General features: G+C 38.9%; 2 protein-coding genes across 2 annotated transcripts; both read left to right on the top strand.

Moving 5' to 3' along the window:
- The first annotated feature begins 2,055 nt into the window (after positions 1–2,055).
- On the top strand, positions 2,056–3,865 carry LOC111602134 (leucine-rich repeat extensin-like protein 1). Its single transcript, XM_023319083.2, has 3 exons — positions 2,056–2,119; positions 2,182–3,007; positions 3,826–3,865. Exons 1-3 carry the CDS (start codon positions 2,056–2,058, stop codon positions 3,863–3,865), a joined length of 930 nt encoding a protein of 309 aa, XP_023174851.2.
- Positions 3,866–4,377: 512 nt separating this feature from the next.
- Positions 4,378–5,352, top strand: LOC111602133 (cold and drought-regulated protein CORA). Its single transcript, XM_030225206.1, is given in 1 exon segment — positions 4,378–5,352. A coding segment is annotated over 1 exon segment (975 nt).
- The last annotated feature ends 14,645 nt before the right edge of the window (positions 5,353–19,997 follow it).

The raw sequence follows: 19,997 nt of genomic DNA, 5'->3' as shown, positions 1-19,997 counted from the left end.
AAAAAAAATAAATAATTGAAAAACTTTTTGTAAATAAATTTGATTTGCATTAATCGAAAAGACGATAACTAATATTTATATATGTATACATAACACATACAGGTTAATAAGCGACACATACACTCCCACACACACACACACACACGCTTGCACAACAAATGTGTCACTTGATGTGTGTTAACTATAAGAGCAAAACACTTTAGAGTTCATTCGAAGTCAAAAGACGACATTATAACTAAGTATTTATGCATAGGTATATATATATATATATATATAAATATATATACATAGCTATATATATATGGATGAACACACATACACACTCATAAACACACACACACACTGCAAGAGATTTAAACGAAATAAGATTAAACTTAATTATGGGTTAGAAAAATTAATAAAAAAAAAATAACAATGTCTTTTATTTGAAAATCGAAGTTGGGTTTATTTATGCAAATCTGCGAACTGGGCGTTGGCACAACATGATTAGATGGATTCTTCTCTTAATCTGATTAGAAATCGCAAATCATAGCGAATGAGAAGACGTAGCTGTGGGAGTATTGCACTGAAAATACCCTGTAATGGGGCGACTGATGAATAATAAGAGCAAAGAGCAGTAGAGAGTGAATAATAAAAAGCGGACAGAGATAGATGGAGGGAGGTCTAGAGATTGCAATAAATTGTAATAATGATAGAGACAGAGAGAGATGGAACAACACATAGAGAGCGAGACATATATGAAGAGAATGAGAGAGAAAGATATATTTAGAGAAAACGAGAGGACATAACAAAAGAGACAAATAGAAAGATGGGAAAACGGAGACAAAGTCAGAGAGAGAGAGAGGGAGAGAAATTGATAGATTGTCTGAGAAAGAGAAAAAAGAAAAATACGTGATTAAAGAGACAAAAAGAAAGAAAGGAAAAGAAACACAGATGTAGAGATAGAGATAGAGAAGACGAGAGAGAGGGACAGAAATAGAGAGAGTTAAATATGTTAAGAAAAACATGGATAAAGAGACAGAGGTAGAGAAGTAAAAACAAAAAACACGAGAGAGAGAGATATATACTGCTTGAGATTATACAGCTGTAAGTGGAATAAGACTGAAAGCCAAGGTAAAAGAAATAGTTAGATTCTATCTAATTGTATATAAAATGCAGAACGATTGACGATGAGTGAAGTTACTGAATGCTGATTACTGGTTAGGTGTACTCCACCTAAGTGATGAGGCCTTTAAGATATATTAAATTTACTCAATCATACGGTGCAATCTCTAGGGCTGAAGTTCAAATACCCTGGATAATGGTAAGTAATTATTGTTCATTGAGAGATTGATAAAATGTTCGCAGAGAAAGGCTGTCAAACTAGAACAACTGATCGATAGATTGAGATGATTGAGTAGAGCAAACAGCAGGGTTTCATAGCATTGCCTTTATCTAAAAATATTAAAACTTGAGGAATTTATTTCTCAGTTTTAGCACAGAGCATTCACTTGGGAGTGATGAAGCTAAACGATCTTCCCAGCTTCTATGAATACGTAACAAGTTTTCACTATAAACTAAAACATGTCAGCGGCCAGATTAAGGGGTATAAAATACGCATAAATATGCCCCATTAAAACAAGCGCATAACTTAAAGAGTACAGTTATTTATGCCAAAACGAAGACGTCAAATTGACTTGATAGAAGCAACAACAACAACAACAAAGACACGAATGACTAACGCCCAAAGATGCTGAGCACGACTAAGGCAAGCAACTAAAGCAGTCGTTATTAGTGGCTATTGATATTAGTGGCTTGAAAATAGTTCAAGAACCAGTTCCACTCCCACAGATTTGCATGCGTTCGTTGACTCTGCCGCGCGACGAATGTGTGCCAGCTGGAAATAATTTATTGAAATGGGCTTTTGGCAGCATGGGTTGAACGATTCCATTCCATAATCCATAGTAATTGCAATATTTGGCAAATGTTTACCGTTTGCTTTAGGCTAGACGAATGTATAAATAAGACCAGCGCCGGGCATTGAGCGTCTCAGTTTCTTTGATTTGACGACAGACAATGCATCCAGCGTGGCTTCGTTGTTTCGGCCTGCTCTTGTTGGTATTGAGCTGCTGCGAGGCGGGTGCGTAAACAAATCAGTCGAATCTCGGCGAAAACGAACTGAAACTGAATTTACATTTGCAGCACCATCGAAAGAGAAGGAGGAGCAGCTGGTGCGCGTTTATCCCATCAACGAGGAGCAGTACGAAAGTCTGCTAAAGCTCACCGAGGGCAAGAATGTTATATCCGAGGCGCGTCTAACCAGCGCCGGATTCACCGCAGTGCGCAACACTCTCGGCTCCGGCTGGCATTCCCTGCTGCGCATCATGGGCTTCACGGCAACTCGTGCGGAGCAAACGAAGATCGACATCGACGGGCAGCCCTTGTGCGTCATGAAGCGCAGTGTCGACGATGCTGAGGTGGATCAAACAAAACCGCGTGACCTGGAAGGCAAATCAGCAAGCGATGAAGATTCGGTAATCAACTGCATCGTGGTGCTCAAGCGAGATCCTGCTTTGGAGTCGCTCAGCTCTAGCAATCCAGACTTTGCGCCCTATTGGTATACTGCAAACAGCGCAGCGCAGCCAGTGCAGCCAGTGCAGCCAGTGCAGCTGACGCCACAAGTCAACTCCGAGCCGCAAGCAGCTGAGCTAATGGCTAAGCAGCCAGCGGCACCTGAGACGGAACAGCTGGAGCAGCAGCTGGAACCAAGCTCGGCCGCTGTAACTGCGCCACAGGCAACCAAGAAGCGCAGCAAATCCAAAAAATCCAGGCAAGGCACGCGCTCGTCACTCGCCTCGAGTGCTGCGCGTCAATATGGACCACCACTGCCGCCACCACCACCACCACTACCACCACCACCACCAGCACCATATGGCAGTCCCTACGGCGGTGCCTATCCCTATGGCGGCTACACTCAGACTCCTTACAGCCAATACAATCCCTATGCGCCCTACGGCCAGCAGCCGCCGTATGCTGCTCCACCGGCTTATGGGCAACAGCCTTATCCATATTCGCCGCAATATTACGGCCAGAGCCCCTACTATAATCCCTATCCCTACTATGAACAAGCCGAGAACGCAGACAAAGACGAAGACGACGCCGACGACGATGATGAGGACGAAGCAGAGTATGCTCAGGCGGTGTATGTGGAGTCCAACGAAGAAGATTATTATGACTAAAATATAAACTGTATTTAAATAACAAATGTACAAAACTAGAAATCTTGTTTGACTTTGTGAGTTGGGTATATTTCATGTAAGGTAAGGTAAGGTAAGGTAAGCAGCTAAAGGCATGGCCTAAATAACTTAATGGCAGATTGCTGCTGATTAAGACAGCTTCATGCTGCTTTATTGCTGTTAGAGTTGAACAAACATAAATCTGATGTGTTTGGTATTTGCTTGGGTTGAATTTGAGAAACCCTTGGGACTTGCCATAGAAGCAAGCTTTGGTCAAATTATAGAAGTTTTAAGAGCCAATCTATTTATGATTTAATATAAAAATCTAAATGAATAAAATAAAAAATCTAAGAATTCTTGATTTATAGCTAAGCTTTTATTTTATCATTTTAAGTTCATAATGAAGTCTCAGACAACAGTAAACCTTTCTTTAAGTATCAGACTCAGACAATACTCTAAGCATAAACAATTAATCCTAATTGATGGAGACCACTTGAAGTGAGTATAGACTACAAAGTCAGGCTTAGAAGCTATTATTTACAAGCTTAGCATTTGAGGCCTCATCTGTATTGATCTATTAACTTTTGCCAATGTTGAACCACTTCCACAGCTCATCTACAGAGCAAGCTCCACTCAGCATTTTCAAATAAAAACTTTAAATGATCATTAAATATAGAAAATATCCAGAATAAAATTAAAAAAATTCCCTAACGCCCAATTAGTATGCTTATGCTATGGTTGCTTTTGTAAACCAGTCTAGGAAGAGCCCATTGAGCTGCTGTCTCTGAGTTCTTCCTTTTAAGCACAATTAGCCATTTGCTCATATTAAACTTTTCTTTTGTCATTCGGAGCTCACAAAATTGGAAATCGAATTTCTCTGCCCGCCCAAAACTAGTTAAGAAATAAACAGTTATCTTATTAAAATATAATCGCTACTAATTTCGGACGAACCGCAGACTCAATTATGGGCGAATTCCTCTCAGAACAGGGTCAACGAGTAAATTATGCCAAAAAAGAAATGAAAACTGACTTAAATAGTGTTCCTATTAATATTTGTGTTGAGGCGCAGTAATTTAAATGAGAATGCCACACGAATCTTTATAAAGGTGTGGCTACTGGCTGCTGCTAGTTATTCGATCACGGCCCTCGAGATCGGCCAGAGATGAAGCTTTTGCCATTTGTAGCGCTCATAGCGCTATGCGCAGTCGCAGCCGACGCAGGTGAGTCCTCAGCGGAGCCCAGTCGCAGGATGCGCCTGATCTTCTGATTTGACATCTTTACAGCCCGCTCGCAGCTGCTGCGCATTCACGAGGTTACGCAGCGGCAATATAATGAGCTGTTGAAGCTGACCAGAGGCCAGCCGCAGGTGTCGGAGTCACGACTGCTGCGCAGCTCGCTCAGCGACTTGGCCAGCAGCTATATTCCCTCGTTTTTCCTTGAGACCGATAACAAGGGCTCCTCCTCCAAGGGCTATCCCTTGTGCGTTGTCTCCCCAAAGGACACGGACGACTATCACGGACGACATGCCTCCTGGAATTTAGGCGGCATTCTCAATGATGGTGATCACGATGGCCATGGCGGAGGTCATGGCGGAGGTCATGGCGGAGGTCATGGCGGAGGTCATGGCGGAGGTCATGGCGGAGGTCATGGCGGAGGTCATGGCGGAGGTCATGGCGGAGGTCATGGCGGAGGTCATGGCGGAGGTCATGGCGGAGATCATGGCGGAGATCATGACGGAGGTCATGGTGGAGGTAACGGCGGAGGCCATAGTGACAAGGATAGGGATCGTCCAATTGTCAACTGTATTGTAGTGGTCAGATCAGGAAATAATGGAAATAATCCCGGTACCAATCCGGGTCCCGGTACCAATCCTGGTCCCGGTACCAATCCGGGTCCCGGTACCAATCCTGGTCCCGGTACCAATCCTGGTCCCGGTACCAATCCTGGTCCCGGTACCAATCCTGGTCCCGGTATCCCTCCCGGTCCCCCTTTTCCTCCTCCCTTTCCCTATCCCGGTATCAATCCATGGTATCTGTGGAACTGGTATAATTATTGGTATGGACGTATCCCACCACCTGCCCAACCACCTATACCACAGCCACCAACTTGTAATCCGGAAGTGGAAACGTGCGCCTAACGAATGAAAACTGAGGAGCTTAATGAAAAATAAAAATAAATTTTCACTGCAAAATATAGAAAGTAATAGCTGTTTTTTATTGCTAATTCCAATTGGACTGGAATGGGATTTCGTCTATAGGCAGAGCAGAAGATATCAATTAGAATATAATTTTATAGTTAAGTAAACTAAAGGAAAATATGAAACCAACTACATTTGCGATATATATTTTAACTGTTCCAATTAGAGTTCCAATTGGCATCTAATTGAGGTTAGATTTTTAAGGTGGAATTTCGAAAAAATTGCAATTTGAAGTTAGTCGGAAAGTCTAAAGTGAAATTATTCCTGTTGAAATTCAAATTGGACTCTTTAGTTGCTCCTCAGTTGAGTGCGCGATCGAAACTGTTACAAGGTCCGTGAACAAACAGTGCAGAGAGCGCGACTAGAAGAGTGCACGACTACCAAATACCCAGCCCAAAGTCAAGCTGATTGCAGAGAAAGCAAACGCTGCTTAAAGTGAACTTGGAAACAAAGGAATGAGTGAATTCTGAGAAAATCAAAGTTGTTGCTCTTTATAGATAACTTTTTAAGTCTTATTGTATAACTTTCATTTATAATTTTTGTATTCGATAGAGAAAGGAGACAGATTAATTCTATGAAAAGAGAATTTGGCAATAAATTAAGAGAAGAATTTGTTCAAGAAGCTTAAAGCTCAACTCTATAAATCTTTCGAACAATAGTTAAGGTCTCAATTGAAAACTTTCTATAATTATTTCCACACATGATAGATCGGCATTTCTATAGGGGTATACCCTCTTGGTATTGAAGCCATACTCGTATGCGGGCATGCCCAGCGCAGTCTGCAGTGCATACAGGGTATATAAAGGCTTGATCTAGGCAACAAAACAAGGCCAACCATGTAAACAAGTGACACAACACTGTCACTTCCATACACACACGAACACACACACTCACACACACGCCTACACACATGGTTGGCTTTTGTAGGAGCTGCCGTTGGCGGCGCATTGGAACAACAGCAAGGACAACGCGCTGCTAGGCGAGTGAAAAGAGAATAAATTAAAGAACAACTCAAAATATCTGCGGGGCAATTTTTACCCAGCAGTGAAAGTAAGCGCGTGTGTGTGTGTGCGAGAGTCTGTGTGCGTGTGTGTGTGCCCTGACGGCGCGTATGTGTGCCGATTTGCTTGCCTACGCCTGTTTGCTGTTAAGTGCAAGTGCATCGATAGCAACACAGCAAACAGAAAGACAGCAAGAGACAAAGAGAGAGAGAGAGCGAAAGTTGGCGTGCGAGCGAGATAGACATAGAGAGATAGAGCTGAGATAAGCGCCCTGCCTGGGCTGTCTCTATGCAACTGCAAAATAATTACTTTCATATCCAGCGGCAATTAAATTCATTTAGTTTGGCACCAATTTCCCTGCTACGAACTGTCACAGCAACAACAACAGCAACGAGTGGGTGCAACCTGGGCGGGCTGTGATCGACTAACGCATACCCTATGTGAAATGTGCTTTCCCAGATAAAGCGTGACGAGCTAACAAGCCAAAGCTAACTGACTAAAATCAAGTTTCAAAGTTATCGTTATCGATAAGCATAGCGATAAATATGTTGTAATAGTAGGCACAATTTCGAATTGCAAGCTATTATCTTTTGTGGTTATTATAGCTCTCAAATTGTGCCAAAAAAAAACCTAATCGATATTTATCGATTGTGAGTCAATATCGAAAAACTGATTAAGACAATTTATATCGATTTTCAGGTATATAAACTCTTAATAAATCCACAAAATTTCTTATAAATTAAAAGTTCTAAGTGATTTTTATAGATATTAAGAAAATATCGATAAATATATTTTGCATATTGAAGAAAAATTTCTTTAAACCTTACTCAACTTGCTTTTGTAATTTTAAAAGACAGTCGCCTGCATATTATGCTTATCTTTAATATATATTTATATTCCATAAAGTGTAAATTTGAAAAACTATCGATAAATTTCCATTGTCCATAAGATAGAAACCAATTCCACTTATAAATATTTAATTTTTGCAAATAATTTCTCAGAGTCTCAAAGCCATTCTCGCAACATTTATAGACACAAGCCGATATACCCACTGCACATATTCACTACAGGGTATAACAACAACGATGTGTAAGAGGCACGCTATTAAGACATTTATTCATTCCACATTCAAACGCGTAGGGCGCTTGCTTGGCTTGGCTGTTGAACCCGCTGACCCACCCAGCCATCCAGTCACCCAGCCCCCAGCCACGCCTCCTTTCTCCATTTTTGTCCCTTTCCCCGCCTCTTACCGCGTCTGGTCGGGCAACTCTCTAAACTATGTCAACTGTTAACTTTTTTAGCCGCTGGCATTCCGCTTGCATGGCTTACATATTTTTTTCAAGGACCCACGCACAGCTGCCACGCCCACCAGCGTTGAAAACTAAACAACAAATGGCTTTAGGCCTGTGCTAGCTCCATGAAACCGGACCACAAATCCGCACGTTTGCAGTGGGAATCTGTCGGCTATCGATTAAATTGCGCAATTTGTTGTTAACTGGATAGTAAAATAATTAATTTTAATCGAAATCGATTAATCATTACTTGAAATCTTAGCCAGAGCTGAATTTAACCAAGATTAAGCAAATCTATTTAATTTAGCTACTGATTGAGTGATTGAGGAATTGTTGTAGGCCAAACTGACTAAGCTTGACCTGAATATATCATTTTGGTGAGCTTTTCTATGCTGGCTAGAGAATTATCGATGAATGTTATCGATGACTAGAAGACTGGATGGCTGGATAAACAAATTCAATTTTATCCGTGACTGAATAATGATTGACAGCATTTTAAACTTATCTTAATATTATCATATACCTATTTATATGTGGGAAAAAGTGGAATCTGGATATAGAAATAGTTTTCAGTTAGAGCATTAAAAGTTTATAGTGTGGCTCAGGAGAAAGACGCGAGCTTTGTCTAGTCAATAAGCAGTTAATGCCTCACCTAGCTAATTTGGCTGCTGATTGTACTAACAAATTGATTCCCTAAATAATAATTAATATCTATTCTACGCGGCCAGCTAAGATTAGATCTTGATTGAAATTTACTGATTGATTGATAATTGGGCCAACATCAGCATACAGATAAATTATTAGAATTTCCACTAAACCACTAACCAAACTAGGGTAAAGCTAAGAGTGTATAATACAAATTTCAAGTCTCTTCAGTAGAGTCATAATTGGATAATGAAAATTTTGATAATGTCATATATCAACTGAAATATACTCAAACTGAAAGGTTAATTGAATTGGTAAGGTCTTAATCAGATGGAAATTATTCAAGCATTAGCTTCTGATACGCCGTATTCGCTGTCAGTTTGAGGGACAGACGCACGCAAAGGTTGTACCTAACGCAGCTCGAGCCTCAGAAGGCTTTGTATAACATGCGATAAGGATACGAGTGTAAACATGGCACCCAAAATAAGATACTTGCAACAACTAGAAATAGGTCAAGATACTCAATTATTACTAGAATATTGGGCTGCGTAAGGCTGAGTTGCGCCTACATAAATCGAAGTTCGTTGGCAATCAAATATATTAACTGTTGTTAGCTTAGACAATTATCTAAATTATGCAATTTTCTACAGCTGAAAATAACTTAATGTTCATGGCGTCATCAGAAATTATATATATAAGTATATATATATATATATATATATTAGATATATATACAAAGAAATCAAATCAATTTAACACTTATCACGAATTCTTGATAAAACTCGTTCGTTGTATAAAAGCATATGCCACATCGAGTGTCATTTGGTTGAGGCGCAAAAATTGATAAGTGCCTTGTGGTTGTTGCGGCCATTAACACGCACACACTCACACTCACACACACACACACCCGGAAGGCTGGGCGAGGCAGAAGACGTACGCACATCTAACGAGCGCCCAACGCACGTCAATCAAACATGGCGTCAAATAATCATTAAGAAGCAACACACAGTTAGAGTGAGAGGGAGTGTGAGTGGGAGTGAGAGAGAGAGAGAGTTGTAGGAGCATCATTTTAAAAGGCAGTTGCTGTGCTGTTGCTCTTGGAGTAGCAGGCGTGGCAGTTGCTTCGGCTTCCGTTGTAGCCTGTCATGTAGTTGACATTTGATTTGACTGACAAAAATTGATTTGCGGTTTCTTCTTGAAGAGGGTTTTGGCACTCGGTTCCGTTGTCAATTTAATAATTGCTAAAAATATTGTAGCTAAAACAATAAATGTGACAATATAAGAGAGAGAGAGAGAGGGAGAGAGGAGCGGAGCGAGTCAACAATTTTTGATCATTTCAATGAAGCCAGCAGCAAAAGTTCACTAACGAGCTGTGATTTTTCTAGCCATCAGGCGAGAAGCTGTTGGTGAAGCATGGGCTAGACTGCAGGCCAATGCGATTGACGTCAATTAAGTGCCATAAGCGGCACTCAGGCTCGGCCCGGAGAGGGGAGCTCGTGGGGCTGGTTTATTGGTGTCGTCTCGTTGCTTTGTTTGCTGCTGTTTGGCAGCTGGTTATGGCAGCATAGGCGCGCGTTTGACACACTTTACGGAGCACCTAGCAGATTGATTGCTGCCACTCAATTGGCAGCACACACACACACACATACACTTACAACCTTTGGCCTAAGTTCTGGCTCTGGCTCGTTACACGCAACGTTGCGTCAACGAATGTTGCCTACTGTTTCCTTTACCTTCTACTTTTTTTGGTTGCTGACTGGAAGTAGCCAGAATAGGGTATATTGGCTTGCAGTTAGCTTATGTGTTGATGATCAGAAATCAGCGAAGAGAGTTCTAGCTAGCCAGAAGACTAGCTGTAGAAGAGTAAGCAGTGACATTAACAGCATCCACTTGATACTCATTGAAAAAGAGCAGGCAGGGTATATTAATTGAGAGCGAATGTAGCTGAGAGGTAGACTTTTAGAAATAAAAATATATATGGCTATAACTATCCATATTCTTATGCCATCTGAACATTACCTGAAACACATACATATTGATGCTTGCTCATTGCGTCAGTAGAGCATATCGGCTTTTAGCTATTGAAAATACTTCTTTAATTAAATTTGAGCTTCTTAGAGATGAGTCAAGTCCAACTAGAAATTACAACTTAATGTTTTTCTTATTTATCGATAACATTATTCATTTTCTCCTAGACCCATCTCGCAAATGTTATTATTGTTTATATCGACTATTATTAGGTAGTTTCAAATACATAGCTATCCTCTCAGTAAAATCAAATAAAGGCCCAAGTGGCAATTGGAATGTGTGCAAAATTAGCTAAAATCTCATTTCACAGGGTATCTGAAGGTCAATCACTCGCAAGTTCTAAATATATATGCACCAAGAGAACAGCTCACATCGCTGTCTTTCTCTGCTTCTTTTTCTCTTGCTCCACCTTTGTCAGAGTATTTGCTAGTCGTATATGCCTCACTGACACACTCACACTTTGTTTTTCATTTTTTTTTTTTTTTTTTGGAACAACCAATGCCTGACAAGCGATTAGAATAAATTGCAACAAGCTGGCAAAGCGACAGCACGAACAGCAGCAGCAGCAGCAGGCTTAACGCATGCATTTGACACGAATGTTGCGGCCTGGCAGATTTCTGCTTGAACAAGTTCTCAATAGCTCCATCCGTATATATCTATATATATGTCTTTATATATATGGATATGTGCAACGCTTTTGAAGTGTGTTGCCCGTGTGTGTGTGTGTGTGCGTGTGTGTGTGTAATCAATTTTAGTGGCGTCGCAAACTTTTTCAATCCGTTGCCATTCAATTAAAATTTTTCGCACAACTTTGTGAGCGCCTAAGTGGCCCAACACAGAGCTGCTTCATAAGGCAATATATATATATATATAAATATGAATTTATATATATAAATCTTTCTCTATATATATATATAGCTTCGTTTGCTTTTGAGCGTGTTTTTATGCAATTGATTAATGTGCTTTGTGCGCCAACATGATGAATTGCCATTTCAAAGGTGAACTCGTTGCTTTGAAGTCGTCAATGCAGTTTTTTTTGCTATAATATATACACATTTATATACATATATAAATATTGCTATAATTGAACGAAGCTTATAGAAGTTCAATTCATTTAAAACTTAATTCTCACAACATTTGCTTTTGTTCAATTTTAAGACAATTTCTCCTTTGCCCAAGTCTAATCGGAGTATTCTCGAACCATTTATAGATTGACAAACCAATTTTGACTTGCAGAAATATTGATTCATTACTCAAATTTGATAATTTCCGACATGAAACTTCTGCAAAATGTTGCTCAGCTTAGCAAGTTCCAAGAAATAAGCAATTTCCCTACTTCAACTCACATTAATTATTAAACTTCAATCAAATATGTTTAACACTCAATAATCAGGCTACAATGCGCACATGAAGCACATTTAAATGAATGTTTAATTAGTCTTAATTGTGATTTGGCTGCCGGAAAGTGCAAGCAAGAAGCAGAAGCACTGACATATGTCTGCCAGGATATGGCCAAGAGGCATTTTCATTGCATACAACTTCTGCTAATGGCGTGCATGCAGCAACTAGTTCAATTTAGCTTGTCATTTCGCTGTCCAGCAACAAACACACACACACACACAATCACACACACACTCACACATCAAGCATCGTTATAATTTTCTATGCTGGCAAAGACAAAAGCCTGACGTGAGAAGCAAATTTTCTTTTGTATGTGCGCCAGACTAAATTGAAATTCTATGCAAAACTTAATCAAAAATTGTTTAGCAATGCACAAGCAGAGCACAGGACACACACACACACACACACACATGCTCTCACACACTTACACACTTGAAAAAAATAACATCAAACTTTGGTAGAAATTGAAAAATAATAACAAAAAGTTACCGTGGCAGCCGCAGTTGTTGTTGTTGTTGCTGTTGTTGTTTCTGCTTCTGCTGTTGTTTGTGTTATTGTTGCTCTAATTTAATGCGTCGAGCTTTCTTTTTCAGCACTCTATCAAAGGGTATTGTGACTAGGTCAAGAATTGTGTAGCGAACTGAAGACTTCATTGACAGAATTCTCAAGATTCTAGATTCAAGGAGAGAGCGTGCGAGAGAGAGAGAGAGGCAGAGGAAGACAAAGGAGTAGCAAAAGAAAGAGAGGGACAGAAAAAAAGGGGGCACTGTAGAAAGTGAGAGAGAGTGAAACTCAAGCATGAATGAAGATAAACAAAGAGAGAGATATAGACAGACTAAAGCAAGGCGGCGTAGAAAGTGTAGGAGAGAGATTCTCACTTCACTGGGAGAGATCACACAAAAATACCCAAATTACAAAATGTCAAGAGAGGCAGAGAAAGTGGTAAGAGAAAGAATGAACTAATTTATTTATTATACTTCAAACAGATTCACTGAACAATTTCATTATCCTAACAGATTTTCAATCAAATTCTTAAGACTTAACTTGATCTGGTTTTCGAAAATTGATCAATGAAATAAATGAAAAAAGTCATGTTATGTATATAGAATATACAAATATAATATAATAATATAAACTCTGCAAATATCATGCCTTCCATCCATTAAGTATCGATTCTGAATCTAAACTTTTTAGCCAAAGCTCGAGTACCATCAAAGTTAAAGACTTGAAACTTTGTTTATAGAAACTCATTAAATATATAATATAGAATAAGCAAATACAGAATAAAAAAATAGAATAAGCAAGATTGCACTTCATACAACTTGCTTAACATTTTTTTTTAGTAAATTTATTAGGTTCCTTCAGGGCATCTGCTAGTCCAACACTTCCGCTTGGAGCATACTTGTTTTGCTTTTAATTTATATAGCTGCTCGAAGCACTCGGCACCTGCACTTGGTTGATGCTGTTGCCATTATTCAATCTGATGGCGTCTTTGCTGCTGGCTGACATAGGCCGCCACTTCTTCATCTTCGTCTTCAACGTCTTCTTCCTATTATTATTCTTGTTATTGTTGTTGTGGTTGTTATTGTTTGTATTTTAATAAAACACTGACAGGAACAACAGCAACAGCAACAGCAACAGCAACAGCAGCAACATCACAACGCGTTGCCTGGCTCAACTTGAGTTGAGTCAAGAGAGATAGAGAGAGAGAGAGAGAGAAAGTAAATCTTATTATTTTATCCTTTGTTATTGCATTTGCAAAGCCGAGCACTGGCTTAGCCTCAAACAGCGCAGCTCTGGCTTGTTCTTGTTGATGATAATAAATCTGCATGCTGTTGCAAGCAAGCTTATGGAAGGGGCTGGGCATGGCCTGTGATTTTGATTTTGCTTGTCACTTGGGCTGGCCAAACGCTGGAACAAACGAACGAAGGAACGACCGAACGACCGAACGAACAACGTCATATGTCAACTGCATCAATATTTGCATTTTGATTGAAACTTACAAGAAAGCAAGCCAGCTGGCAGCCAGCAGCCCTCAGCCAGCAGCATTTGCATATGCTTGTAGTAAAGGACAACTGCATTCGTCTTGGTTAATCATTGAAGAGATGTGGGACCACTTTAAATGACAACAAAGCTGCAGAGACAGAGATATAACTTTAAGACATTTGCTCACAATTATGAGCAGTGAATGCTCTCAGAGATGTTACGTGTCAATGGCAAATGCAGTTATGTTGTTAATTTCACTTATAGCGCACATTAAATGCAGACATGCAGCCACTGCTGCTGCTGCTGCCCCAAATTGTTAGCCGACAAAAGCTATTTGAACATAATCAGTACAAAGTGCTGCCACTCCATTTGTATTTTAGCCCTGGCAATGGCCACTACTATTAGTATTTGGCATTGCCATTGCCATTGGCCACTGCCTAATGTTGTTGGCTCTAAAGCCTCTGACATTGTCGTTCTGCACAAATTGGGTCAAAATGCGTTAAATATCGCTCGCAAACGAGTTAATCAATAGCAACAACCAACAGCCATAACAGTTCACAGTTAGCCGGTAATAATGCCAGTGGATTTAGCCATTTTCAAGCTAGAATGACCACCAAATTTATGCTAATAACTCTATTAACAAGTTTCTCAACTGTTTGGGTGGCTGAAGTAGATCGATAGCTAAGTATAGATTTGTTATCGATATCGTTATCAAACTTTGTGCTCGCTCTAGGTGTTTTCCCAAATTACTGAGCAATTGCAGTTATTCGATAACGAAGTTATCTCTTTTGCAATAGAATATCAATTATTCATTACTTGACTTTGATTATGGCCGATATTTATGCCAAATGATTGAGTTATCGATCTTGATTCTTGTTCTTGACACTCTAATATAGCTTTAAGCTACATTTCTAAAGGATCATTGAGAAATTACAACCTAAAGTAATGTAGTATAGCTCAAAAAAGTTATCGATAAAATTATCGATAGACACTTGGTAGCATTTCTGATGTTTTTTCGCATATTTGATGTATTTCCATTTCCGTGGCTTCGTTAAATTAAAAAAAATGCAATAAATATGTCATTCCCTTTACATTGAGTCAACAGTTATCGATATTAATATAGGTAAATTTTTATATTGAATGACTTCATTTTTAGTATCTATGCCAATAAATTCTATTGAGTAACGATTAAGCTTCTACTATTGGCCTATTAAATAGAGAGTGATATATATAATACACTACAGTGTATGTTATCGATAAGTAATCGATTCAATCAGTTGAAAATTGGCAATACAATCAATGAACCTTCCTTGTTTTCAAAGTACAAGTTAACAAATCAGATAGAATTAGTCCTCAACATCTTCTCAAAACTTATCGATAACAATGAATATCATTGCCAAAAAGCTATTGAGTTATCCCTCTCTGCCATAGAAATTCCTCGTTTCTTTCACAAAATCTTAAAGCTTAAAATTTCTTGCGCAGCTTGACAAGCTGACAAGTGATTTAACGATAGCTCTAAATATTTAATGCAGTCGAAGGGCAATGAAATGGGATCTATGACAACTTTGTTCCCAACATTTCAACTCTAGAGGTGTCAACGAGCACTGCCTGAATTCAAGTTAACAAGCTTTCATTATAGATATATTTTGAATGCTCTGCCTTAGCTAATTCCAGAATCAACTCTGTTGGCAACTGCTTGAGCTGACGTTAGTTCAAATTGGCAACAGCCCGCAGGCAATTGCCTGCTGCTTGTTGGCTGTGAAGAGCTAGGTATGAAAATTAATTGGGACTTGTCAATGGCAAGGCTTTGCCTGTCACACACACACACACACCTATGGGGCGCCGCAGTAGGACAACAATGAGATAATTTTGGGCTAATTAAGCCAAGGAGACTTGTGCGTTGCATCATGTCGATTGGATAATGCCACAAAGGTTGACGGCAACAGAACAGAACACGAGCAGCAGCTGCATTTAATAATTGGAAATAAAAATGAAAGAAAAAAAATGGAGTGCGCGACGTAATTAATTTTGCTGCCTTCTCTATCTGTATTCGTTCGTTCGCAATTTCATTAGAAAGATTGTTTATTAAAAAAATATTAAGTAAATAGAATAAAAAACAATACGGCGAGTGCCTTGACAAGCTCCACTCGACTCGACTCTGTCAGCGCCTTTCTACGCTTGATGGCAAGTTTATCTGTGCAGCCCCGCCTCCCTCCCAAGGCCACCCCTTCCACCATAACGCTGCCAGCCCTTCAGGCTGTACGCGCTACTATCTTGAGCATAATCATAAAAAGTTATGCGCTTGCTAATTTGATTAATGGCATTTCCTTGGCCGCAATCCAAATTCGTAATGACTCGCGCTCTCTCTCTGCCCAGCTCGCCCGCTCTCCATCTCTCTAGCCTACTGTGAGGCTGGCTAGGAAATTATTATTACTTCTAATTACAACAGACAACAGACAACTTCATTAAGCCAGGCAACGGAACTGGCGGGGCATTAAAACAATCGCATCTGGAAATCAAGTGCCGTAAATCATAAAATCTAATTAATGTCTGCAACGCACACTCGCCGAGCCGAGCTCTAAAAAATATCTAAAATATATTTATGTATATAAATCAAACATTCCTCTTTTATTGCTTCTGATTGTGTTCGAAACAGAAAATTCATTTCATTCCATTCTATTTCAATTGTCATGTGGCGCACAGCGCGTATACGCAATGTGACGTATACCTAATAACTGTTATGACTAACATTAAACAGTTTTATTTTTATGTATATGCTTGCTGATGAAATAAAAAACAGAGCATATTGGCTTAGCTCCCCGCAGATAGACAAATTTTCAATTTAGTCTAAGTTTTGCACTCTTTATACCTGTAGCGAGCATCCTGCAGTCGATTGCTTTCTATGACTATGACTACTTTGCTTGTTTTTTGTCTAAATAAGTGCACCACAAATAGTTTTCAATTGCATTTTAATAAATGTATTTATATACACATATTTATGCATTATTTGTATAAACAGTGCAAAATTGATAACGCTTGAATGCACCATTTTTTGGCTCAATATTTTGTCAATTGTCAATATTTAATATTTGCCCATACGTATGCCAAAATATATATATTTATTTACATAAATATATCACAGTAACTGTGACATTATTTTGGATTAAAATCGCAATCGAAATTGATATTATTTTGCAAATATTTCCGCCGCTAAAAAGTATTAAGAGACTTTGTCGTATAAAAAATTTATAAATTAAATAGTGAAGCTAAAAAAATTTAATAAATAATTTTTTAAATGTAACTTATGCATATTCGTTTTAGTTATTGATATATATTTAATTTCAGTCTGAATTTGCAATCATAAAGCAAAAACTTATAAGAGACTTAGTCTAAATAAATTTTTAATAAACTAAATAACAAAATGGACAGAATAATTAAAATAATTTAAAAAAATAGACAATTATATATGTCTTTATTATTTTAGTTGCTTAAGCTAAACAAATGTTCAATCTATTATTATCATGTGTATATATTTATGTACAAACCGATAAATATCGATATGCATGTACTTATATCGATTCTATAAGAAATTTAACATTAACAAAGCTTCAGCTGAGTTCAGAATTCAATTGAATTCCTTTTCAATGGTTTCTAGATATCTTTCTACCCATGTATATATTAACATCTATATACGTATCGATACATATCGATATACATATATTTAAATTGATGCAAGCAGAGTAGAATTGATTGGATTACCAGATCAATAATTCCCATGTATATTTTTAGCTATATATTTTAGCAATGTAACTTCGTGTCCATTTATCTTTCTATATATCATCTCTAACTGAAAACAGTCTTTCTATCGATTATTATCTATTATTATTATTATTATTATTATTATTACATTTCTATGTCTTTTTCTAGCTTTATCTACAACATATTTATGTACCTATCATCAGTTATATGTGTATACACATATATATATTTCTATCTGTTAACCTTTTTAGCTGTCCCCACTCGTATCTATATATAAATCTATTAGCTAAAGGAATAGTGCCTCAGCTTTGCTAAGCAAACATTTGCATGTGCACATGGAATGCCCGTCTATTGCTGTGACGTGCATTAAGATGGGACAAACAGAACTTGTACCTGTAGCCCTCGACAACTGAGCGTATATGGCTCAACAGTGCTTATATAAAGTGAAGACATTGGCCACATTGACTGACCAATTCGCGCGGCAGACACAAAGCTGATTATCATGGCAATGACAAGAGCATATTGGTCACGTTACGCCATCAGCACACACCGCCCACGCTGCCACGCCTCTTCCGCTCCCCTAGCCAGTTAAAAGGCCACATGCACTTTACAAGCGAGCAGCCCGTTAATAACTGAAACGTGCCTCAGTTGGGGCATGCGGCATTAATGCGACGCTTGGCTGCTACTATTTGCGTACAACTGTTCTGCGACTCAAAGGGGGGCGACTGTTGCTTGTCTGGCTATATATGTGTGGGCGTGGCAAGCGCGCAGTTAAGGCAGGCAGCCAGCTGGGCAGCATCATCAAGCGAGCCGAGTCCAACATTGCATGCAAAGTAGCAACTCCATTTCCCTGGTTTTGGTTTTTGTATGCCACAAGACTTGATATTATTAACTATTTGTTAGGGTTTGTAACATATTATTATTGTTATTATATGTTTATATAATTCAGTTAAAATTTGCAGAATAACTTCATGGAATAACTAGTTCTTCACTCAGTGATAATAGATGCAAAGCTGCTTTCTATAATTTATTTAAGACAAGACAATGTCTTCTAAATTTTATATAAGAATAATTTACGAAATGAATATTATTTTGCATAAATCTTGCTTATATCAAGTGGACTCCTTGAGTCTAACAGCTGCAAGCCATTTCCTCTACGATTTATATTATTATATTATAAGTTTTGGGTTTATTTTTATAGTTTATCGATCTATCTAGAATGTCTGATATGATTTAGTGATTTCAGTAATCAAATTTTACCAAAATTTGTTGACTCATCCACCAGCTCCACTGAGAACATCCAACTGCATTCATTTTCTGTTTAGAGTATTCAAGCTCTCGTCATGCCTCCAACGGCAACTGCAACACATTTTTCTTTTCATTCTCTTTATTATTGTCTTTTTTCACTTTCAACAGCAGTTTGCGTGCAAATTTCTAGTCCCCAGTCTTGTCCAGCTATCACGTTTGGCGCTTAGTCACGACGCGAATCGCATGAGTTGCTGTGATTAAGTTTTGTTATCATTTCGGTCATTGCATTTGCATTTACTTTAACTGATGGTGGGCATACGTACATCCATATTCATATATATATGTACTCTATAGTGCTGTTAATAGTCAATTGTAAATGGTTTTAATGGCTGGCTAATTGGAAGTCTAAGCATTAATGTGGCAAACTTTGGCCATAAATTTAATTGCAGCACAATGTGGCAGCAAGTGCTCAAAGACTGCTCGCTGTGGCGCTGTTGATGCTGATTGATGCGATAGAGACCTTAACAGAGCGCATAAAAGTACTCGAGCAGACAGAGAGAGAGGCAGAGAGTGCAGAGCTGTAGCAAGGACCCTCTGCAAAATTGCATAATTAATCATAAGCGCATAAAAATGTCAACTGAAATGAAACGAGAAAATCGTTGGCTGGCTGGCAACATGTTGCTTGCACACGCACCCCCACACACGCCCACCACACCCACACACAGTGGGAAACACTTTGCAAGTGATCAGCGCAACAGCTGCAACAGCAAACCGAAACTGAGGCTGGGTCTGAGGACGCGTAGGGGGTTTTTATCCTCCTTGTTGGGTTTTGCCACGTCGAACATTTACAAACAAATCAAATTTGCATCAGAATTTCATTTATCTTGTTTTGTTTTTGTTTGTTTTTGCCTGCTGACTGCTGCAAAGCTTTTGGGCGGACAAAACGCGACGCAGTCAAATTGCATTTGCCAGTCGCACAAAATCAGAAATATCATGAACGCAAGTGGCACAAACTACAAAAACCAAGCTACGAACTTCAAATGACCTGCAAAAATTGAAAACTTCAAACCGGAGCAAAAATAAAGATAAATATGCAAATAGAAATGAAGATATTGTTATAGAATATGAGATGAAAGCGAAGCAGCTGTAGATACAAACTTAGACATTGAGACACAGACACAGAGATGGTATCATAGACAGAGATGCTCTTAGCCAATCGATGCAG

Source organism: Drosophila hydei, unplaced genomic scaffold (assembly GCF_003285905.1).
Source record: "Drosophila hydei strain 15085-1641.00,03,60 unplaced genomic scaffold, DhydRS2 tig00008125-arrow-arrow-pilon, whole genome shotgun sequence".
Taxonomy (NCBI): Eukaryota; Metazoa; Arthropoda; class Insecta; order Diptera; family Drosophilidae; genus Drosophila; species Drosophila hydei.
This window is presented reverse-complemented; position numbering and strand designations above follow the sequence as displayed.